Source organism: Colobus angolensis, unplaced genomic scaffold (assembly GCF_000951035.1).
Source record: "Colobus angolensis palliatus isolate OR3802 unplaced genomic scaffold, Cang.pa_1.0 Scaffold368, whole genome shotgun sequence".
Lineage (NCBI taxonomy): Eukaryota > Metazoa > Chordata > Mammalia > Primates > Cercopithecidae > Colobus > Colobus angolensis.
In genome coordinates, this window is record NW_012117021.1 from 267829 (window position 1) to 276401 (window position 8573).

General features: G+C 56.0%; 2 protein-coding genes across 2 annotated transcripts in view; one reads left to right on the forward strand and one right to left on the reverse strand.

Annotated features, from left to right (window-relative positions):
* The window catches only part of NOS2 (nitric oxide synthase 2, inducible), a 38020-nt gene extending 35021 nt beyond the window's left edge, over nucleotides 1-2999 (forward strand). The window contains exons 25-26 of the mRNA XM_011953561.1: nucleotides 713-907; nucleotides 2422-2999. Coding sequence (XP_011808951.1) covers nucleotides 713-907; nucleotides 2422-2529 — 303 coding nt within the window. The 3' untranslated portion in view covers nucleotides 2530-2999. The remainder of the gene's footprint in view (nucleotides 1-712; nucleotides 908-2421) is intronic.
* Nucleotides 3000-3944: 945 nt separating this feature from the next.
* The window catches only part of LGALS9 (lectin, galactoside-binding, soluble, 9), a 142816-nt gene continuing 138187 nt past the window's right edge, over nucleotides 3945-8573 (reverse strand). The window contains exons 6-10 of the mRNA XM_011953563.1: nucleotides 6448-6483; nucleotides 5877-5927; nucleotides 5201-5242; nucleotides 4340-4428; nucleotides 3945-4188 (exon numbers count right to left, since the gene is read on the reverse strand). Coding sequence (XP_011808953.1) covers nucleotides 3945-4188; nucleotides 4340-4428; nucleotides 5201-5242; nucleotides 5877-5927; nucleotides 6448-6483 — 462 coding nt within the window. The remainder of the gene's footprint in view (nucleotides 4189-4339; nucleotides 4429-5200; nucleotides 5243-5876; nucleotides 5928-6447; nucleotides 6484-8573) is intronic.

The window sequence follows — 8573 nt, forward strand, 5'->3', positions numbered from 1 at the left end:
AGCTCAGCCTGCTGAAGGTCCCCAGCAGGTCCCCTGGGGCACGCGATTGCCCAGGGAGAGGTGGTCCAGGCTGGCTACGCTCAAGTCCAGCAAGGCTGGAGGGCGGCCAGCGCTTCCATCACGGCCCTCAGAGGGGTCTTTGCTGCCCCCAGGCCGCGTTGCCCCCTGAGCCTGGGGTGTCAGAATAAACTCTCGGCCTTCACACACTTGTCCCACCAGGGCACCTTTCGGGCCCAGTGCTCTGTGCCCAGTGCTGGGGCCAGTGTGCATCCTGTGTGGAGCAGGAGCAGAGAGTCCCCGACTGACTCCTGGACATTCTAGCTGGGGAGCCCAGGATCCCTATCCTGCAGGGACGTGATGGACAGTCTGCATTGAGAGGCTCTTTTTTCTGGGGTGTAGGCAGAGCCCTGGGGTGTAGGCAGAGCCTCTTTGAAGCATGACAAATTCAGAGACAGTCTGGGAGCCCCACTGGATGGTCAGCCCCTTGAGGGCAGGACTGTGTCCAGCATTTATCTCTCTACTCCCAGCTCAGCCACGGGAGCATCATGCTCCTCCTCATCCTGAGCCTGGATCCCTGCAAGGTCCTGGCTGGGAGGGGACTCACTCCACACCCCTGAGTGCCCTCTCCCCGCCTCCCTGAGGCCAGCAGGCCCGCCTGCAAGCCTCGTCCCCAGCAGCTGGGGACTGGACCCACCACTTCCTCTGGTTTCAGGTCTATGTTCAGGACATCCTGTGGCAGCAGCTGGCCAGCGAGGTGCTCCGTGTGCTCCATGAGGAGCCGGGTCACCTCTATGTTTGTGGGGATGTGCGCATGGCCTGGGATGTGGCCCACACCCTGAAGCAGCTGGTGGCTGCCAAGCTGAACTTGAATGAGGAGCAGGTCGAGGACTATTTCTTTCAGCTCAAGGTATAGTAGTGGGTGTGTGGGCTGAGGGTGATGGCCAAGGCACACCCAGGACCAGGGGTGGCAGGTAGACCCAGGGGTGTCAGGCCCAGAAAAGTTCTGGACCCCAAGAGAATCTTAGCAGTGATTGAGATCTGAGCTGGGTGGGCTGTCAGAAGGCCCCGCTGCACATCCCAGACTGGTCGCAGCTTTGAGAAGTCGGGTGAATGGGTTCCATTTTGCCGTCTGTGGAATGGGGGCAGGAGGGTCTCCTTGGCCTCTCCCCAAACCCCCTTTCAGAAAGTATCTGTGTGGCCAAAGCAAGGCTGTGAACACAGGGGAGAGCAAGGCTGCCCCCCGTCAGCCTCGTGTGAACCTCACACTTCTTACTTACACCCAGGCTGGTGTCTGCTCACCCTCATCCCCGCAGCAGGAAGGGCTTGCATTTCACTGATGAAGATAATAGTGATATTTATCAAGGGTTTCCACTGGGCATACTGCTTGCCAAGGATTCTCATGTGACATTTCATTCAGTCCTGCCGAGGATTTTACAAGGGAGGCACTCCGTTTTACAGAGGGAAGGGGGCCTACGGGGCCCACAGCAGTGAATGTGAGAACCTAGAGTTCAGTCTGCCTCTCTCTGGTTCCAAAGCCTGTGACTGTCACTTCCATACTCTCCCTAAGACACATTCATATGTTCAACTGAACATTTATTGAGCACCTACTATGTGCTAGGGATAGACCAGTAAATGAATCAGGCAAAAATTCCTTACATTCTACTAGGGCTGACAAACCCAAACAAGGAAGAGGTGTAGTGCTTCGGAGAAAAACAGCAGGAGACAGCCCAGGAAACGCTGGGGAGTGTAATTGTAAATAGGGTGGCCAGGGAAGGCAGAGCTGGAAGGCGGCATCTGAGAATAAACCTGAGATAGCGAGGAGGAGCCCCGTGGATACTGAAGGAAACACTCGGGGCTGTTCTGGAGGGGGCAGCAGGGACAAAGGCCCGGGGGTGGGAGTTAAGCTGGCGTGTTGGAAGAACAGTGAGGAGATAACAGGCATTTCCCCAAATGGGTTGAATGGGTCGGTAGATATTTGGCATCAAAAAGGTTCCAAGGTCGAATAGCCTGGGACATGCTTAGTTAAGCCAAGGCAAGCACGTTGCTTTACTACAAGGCTTCTGGGAGGCTTCAACCTGCTGCTGTGCGTCGGAACCCTTCAAGGCTGGGAGCAAAGCAAGGACATAGCGTTTCCCAAACATATTTATCTCGGAGCTCACACTTCCTGGAGCATCTCAGGAAGGGGATGAGCGCTGGGCAGGACATGGGAATGCCAAGTAAAGCTTTGGAGATGGTTAGAGGGCCCGCTCCAGAGCAGGTGCTGAGCGGGGTTAGGCTCTAAACCAGATTCCAGCACAATCTTAGTATGACAGTTGGGAAGACAGATGGCTCATGAAGGTCCATGTGACAGGGAAGCTGGGCAGCCCCAGGGGCTCATCCCAGCCTGGACTTCACACATTGGTCTCTGTTTCCACCTAAAAGAGCCAGAAGCGCTATCATGAAGATATCTTTGGTGCTGTATTTCCCTACGAGGCGAAGAAGGACAGGGCGGCAGTGCAACCCAGGAGCCTGGAGATGTCAGCCCTCTGACGGCCCACAGGAGGGGTTAAAGCTGCCGGCACAGAACTTAACCATGTAGCCAGCTCTGAGGTCACAGGGCCTGGGGAGATGGAGAAAAGTGATATCCCCCAGCGTCACGTCTTATTTCCTCACCTCGTTGCCCATCAAGGCCTTTACTTGACCTCCTACCAAGTAGCACCCTGATTGATCAGTGCCTCCTCTCTCAAGCTGGGGCCTCCCTGGTCACTTGGAGACGAAATCTTCAATGCCAGACCTGGCAAGTGGGTGCAAGATGGAACCTGCTGCTGAGTGCACCACTTCATGTGACCATCAGGAGGTGCTGCTGCGCCACTGTGTATTTAACTGCCTTGTGTACAGTTATTTATGCCTCGGTATTTAAAAAACTAACACCCCAGTCTGTTCTCTATGGCCACTTGGGCCTTCCCTGTATTATTCCTTGATGGAGATATTTATATGAATTGCATTTTATTTTAATCACACTCTATGTGTGTGTGGGTGTTTTGTAGGGAAAGCTCCCCTCAGAATGGGGAGCTGGTGGGTGTTGCAGCCTGGACAGATCCCCCACAGAGGGACACCCCAGGCAGGCCGTGGCTCCTCTGAAATGGCTGCCAGGTGTGACAGCAGCAGATGGAGCTTGTGCTGGTCTATGGGGCCTGAGGAAATGGATTCTTGCTGGGCCAGGCAGGATGTGTTGGCATCACCTGGATGTGGAGCTGGGCTTCCAGTGGCTGGCCGAACCCCACACATGGGCACAGAGCCACTTTTCCCACGCAAGCCCTAACCCCTAATGCCAGGGAGACCCACAATGGAACACACACCCAAACAGTGCTTCGGGTCGGCTTCTCCTGACACCCCTTCCCCAAGCCACCTCCTCCCACTGGGACGCCAGGTCTGAGGAGCCCAGTTCTGGTCCTGCTGTGGCCCTCATAGGCTCTGCCCCAGCCCATCTCCCATCTCAGAGGCCTGGGGCTATTTCCTGGGGTCCCCCATTGCAACCCTTCCTGTGTCCAAGATTCCTGCCCAAAAGGCTAGAGCCCCAGCCTGCTTTCTCCAACACCCTCTTGGGATTTGCAAGGGACCCTCTGGGAGGAGGTGTGAGGTCAGGACCCCCTGCCCAAAGGGAGTCCATGCTCTCCCGTCCCACTCCTCTCAGCAGCCCCCCTGCCCGATTCCACAGACTCCAAAATGTCTCCAAATGAATTAAAGAAGCCACGGTCAACCCACATGACTGTGCCAACAAGCATTTTCATTTCTTTATTTCAAAGACACTGGGAAAGGAGCCAGTCCCCTGAAGACAGCGCTCTGGTCAGTTGGTGGAGGCCAGTGGGATGCCATCAGGCTAGCTTTCCTGAAGGGGGTGAAGGGTTGCTACAGAGTGCAAGGTGAGAGTGAGGTTAAAGGTCAGAGGGGAGGGGCTGAGGAGGTCACCTCCCACCAGGAGTGGACAGCTGGTGGCTTGGGACTGGAGTGGAGCTGCGTGGGGGATGGGAGGGGAATGAGCGTGGGGCTTTGTCTTCACTGCCCACTCCTCCCCTCTCCCCAGCTGTGCCCCTCTTTTTAGACCCCCAAGAGCTGCTGATCTGGTTGTTGCAGACCACAGTGTTCTCATCAAAACAGGGATTCAGGTGGAAGGCATTGTGGCTCCCAGAGCACAGGTTGATGTGGAACCTGGGGTGGGCGGCCCATCTGGACATTTGTCCACTGAGTTCTGGGCCCCATTTCCTCCCTGTCATCCACAGCCTGCCCGAAGCCAGGGGAATGACTGGAATGACCTTGAAGGGCTCTCTCTTCCCAGAGGTCACTGGAGCCCTTGGCTTACCTCTGAGCACTGGGCAGGACAGTGCCCGACAGGATGACAGACTTGGATGGGTACAGCCCTCCCGGAATGGTGGTAACAAAAGGCATCAGCTTTCAGAAGGAGAGGCATGGGTCAGCCAGTGGCAGCCAGGGCAGTCCACCATGCAAAAGGGGAAGACTGTACCAGTTCCCATGAATCTGGGCTGTCAGCTGAGAAGAAGCCCATGATATCTTTACTTCGTTCCATAAAAGCCAAAGGAAGACTTTCCAGTGCTCCTCAAATTAATGGGCTTAGATTAGTGTCACGAAAGGAACTTTGGGCCGGGCGCAGTGGCTCACGCCTGTAATCCCAGCACTCTGGGAGGTCAAGGTGGGCGGATCACAAGGTCAGGAGATTGAGACCATCCTGGCTAACACGGTGAAACCCCGTCTCTACTAAAAAATACAAAAAATTAGCCGGGCGTGGTGGCGGGCGCCTGTAGTCCCAGCTGCTTGGGAGGCTGAGGCAGAAGAATGGCGTGAACCCGGGAGGCGGAGCTTGCAGTGAGCCGATATTGCACCTCTGCATGCCAGCCTGGGCGACAGAGCGAGACTCTGTCTTAAAAAAAAAAAAAAAAAAAAAAGAAAGGAACTTTGGCCAAACACAAAAAGACCCGTGGGGTGAAAAGGGAGGGCTATGCAATGTGCTCACACTGACATGACAGTTTTAAGGTTGAAAGCTCCTCTCCACAGTCTTCTAATTCACTGGGATGCTTTGAAGCCCTTCAGCTTACCAAAGGACCACTTTTCATTTTTCAAGGCCAGTGGATACCCCCGCAGCGGCTCTTCACCCCAGCCTGCCCACCACAAACAGAACCTCTGCCCTCCCTGAGAAACCACTTACATAGGCAGAGTGGGGGTACATCACAGGTGGGAGGGCGGGTGTCTGTTGAAAAGAAACCAGGAAATTCAATGGGAGAGCGCATGTGTGCACGAGCCCTCACCCACGCGCACCCACGCATCCTAGAGGGGGCTCCACTGTGAAGCTGACCTCGGGAGGCTTTGGCCCTTGGACTCTCCCGTCCACCTCCCTTTTCATGTTAGCCTTCCTGGAACTTCCTGCCGTGTTCCCGGACCCCACCATGGTCACCTGCCCCTCAACCCCTCCACAGGCAGCCCCACTAACACTAAACTCCCGGCCTGATTTGCACCAGCAGGGGAACAGCTTAAGCCTGCGATCAGGAGTGACATCCCGGGGACCCAGGATGCAGGGCCAGGAACCTCACATCCGGGTGCTGGGGCCACTGCACTCCCCACTTGGTGACAGGTGGACCAGTTTCCCTCCTGGTCTCTAGGGAACCTACCTCTTCCACCACTGGATAAATCCTGCTTCTTCCAGAATCTCTGCTGTCCCAAGAACAGCTTTAGCCACATGTCACCTGAGCCAAGGACTCAGCCCCTAGTGTCCCCATCCTCCTTGCTAAACCTCTTTCTTCCCGACTCTAGGGCTCTAGGGAGTTTAGTTCTTGGTGAAGGAGGACACTGTGCAGCTGTGAACTGGCCAGAACTTGTAGACTTACAGAGAACATCTGTCCAGGGGTGCTCTGCGCCGTGTGGATGACTGTCTGGGTCTGGAAGAAAGAAACCAGGTCTCACGCAGGCTCTCCCGTGTGAAGACCACCAGCTACCACCAGAGGGCGCCACACGGCAGGCACCTCCAGGGGGTGTAATCAGCTCAATGGCCCCACAGACCCCAGAGAGGGTGGGTCCAGGTGTTTCTTCTCTCAAGGGGATGAGGGAGGGGCAAAGGTTAGAACCCTGGAGAAGACAGATGGGGACGCTGGTAGCTCTGGCCCATCTTTCCTCTCAGGGAAACGTCTCTCAGCCTAGCCTCCCTTTGCAGGTGGGAGTGCAGGTGAATGTAGGGTCACGGTCTTCCGTGGCTGCCCACAGGGTGGCAACTCAGGTTGTTTCATCACGGCCAGCCAACCACATCCAACCCCCTACCTCGCCAGGCTGGGCAGACGGTCAAGGGCCTGGCCTCTGCCCTCCCCACTCCCAATGAGAGAGGCCCAATGCCTGGCCCTGCCTCTTCCATGAGCCCAGAAGAGCCAAAATGAAGAGGATCCAAAAAGAAAGCAAGAGACTTACAATGGGAGCCGGGTTGGCAGGCCACACGCTGGGAGGCTGGAGGGGTGAGGAGAGTCAGAACGGTGGTTGTCACAAGCACCACAGAACAGGAAGAGACAAGGGCAGAACTCCAGGGAGGCTCTTGTGCTCAGAAATGCTTCCCCAGGGCTGGGCGCAGTGGCTCACACCTGTAATCTCAGCACTTTGGGAGTCTGAGGTGGGCAGATCATGAGGTCAGGAGATCGAGACCATCCTGGCCAACATGGTGAAAAAAAAATTAGCCGAGTGTGGTGGTGAGCACCTGTAGTTCCAGATACTCGGGAGGCTGAGATAGAAGAATGGCATGAACCCGGGAGGCGGAGCTTGCAATGAGCCAAGATCGCACCACCACTGCACTCCAGCCTGGGCCACAGAGCGAGACTTTGTCTCAAAAAAAAAAAATAAAAAGAAAGAAATGCCTCCCCAGAAACACCCATCTCCCTCTTGCTCCCAAGCAAGCCTTCCTGAATCCATGGCACCCAGATTTTTACCCCCAGGTGCACAGGGCTTTGGGGTTGGGAGGTAGGTTATCCCCATTTGTTCCTCTCAAAAGAGAGAAGACTGGGTTTGATAGAGACCTCACTGCTTTCTGTAGCTCCCACAGCCAAGAGCATTACTTCCAGTGCCATATTTCACCCGTAAGGTGAGAAGGGGTATTTGTTGAAGGCCTACTGTGGGTCGATTCTGGGCTTCAGTGTTTTCCAACGAGGGAAGCAGCCTCAGCTCCTGTGTCACTGGTGAGGCAATGAGGCTCAGAAAGATTAAGCAACTTGCCCAAGCTCGCCCAGGTGGAAGGGACCAAATCCAAAACGGCAGCCAGTTCTGTCTGACTGTATCCAGCACACTTTCTATCCTCCCCAGCACCAGGACCAGCGCCAGGGCTACGGCCAAAGTTGGGCTGCCCTACAAAAGTTCCCTGGGGCTCGACCAGTCCTGAAGTCAGCGAGGCAGGAGGCAGGTGCCCTGTCTGTACCGTGATGGGCCATAGGAAGACTGTGTAGACAAAGCGCCCCTCCTCCCAGTCCCCACTGCTTGAGTGGCCACAGGAAGGGCTGCTGGCCTCCTTATCCTGGATCCTGCCCCACCCAGTAGACTGTTCTTGCCCTGGCTGGTATCCCATTCTCCCTGGCTGTGAGAACCACGTTCCACATTCATTCATTCTCTGAGCCCCTACTGAGTGCCAGGCACTCTGCAAATGAACAAGCCACAGTCCTAGTCCTCTGGGGCCTCATGGGCATAGGGAGATGGGGGTGGAGTGATGGGGACAGACACGCAAACACAGTTACAATGGGGTGCTGTGAACTGGCAGTTCACAGATATGTACAGACTCCATGGGGACGCGGGGAGAGCGTCCAACAATATTCTGGGCAGGGAGGACTCCCAGAGGAGAGACACTTAGGCAGAGCGTGGAAGGGCAATTAGGCGTGTGCTGGGGGCAGGCTGGCAGAGGGTGCTTCCGGGACCAGGGACAGCATATGCAAAAGCATGGTGGCCCGAGGGCCTCGTGTGAGCCGTGGAGGCTGCGTGAGCTTCGTGGGTTGGGGGTGAGGCAGGCAGGTTGACTGGGGCCAGACTCAGGAGGAATCTGTATGCCCTGCTGGGGAATTTGGGCTTTATTTGAAGGGCTTGGGGCTTTTAAGATTTTTAAGCAGGGAGGGGGTGTGATCAGATTTGCTTATAAGAAGGTCACTGTGGCAGTGGTTGGGTGTAGGGGGTGGGGAACTGGATCCCTGTCGTCATGGTGAGGAATCCCAGAGGCCTGGGCCATGTCGGTGGCTTCAGGACCCTTGGTGCCTTGGAGAGACATAAAGAAGGGGGAGTGAAGAATTCAGGGCAACCCCCAGATCCCCAGCTCTGGGTGCCCAGCGGACAGAGACAGGGAACTCTTGAGTGGGCAAGATGGTGCCTGTAGGCCCTGGTGGCCTACTGGTTGGGGCCAGCCTCTCAGACCCTCGGTCCTTCCTGCTGTCTGCTCAGCCACCCAGGGCCTCTGTGTTGAACTCACGTTTTGTCTGTGCCCCTGGGCCTGGGTGGGAAACAGACAGGCTGGGAGAAAGGCACCTTGGAGAAGGCAGGCTGAACAGGGACTGTGCAGGGGTTCTGTTAAA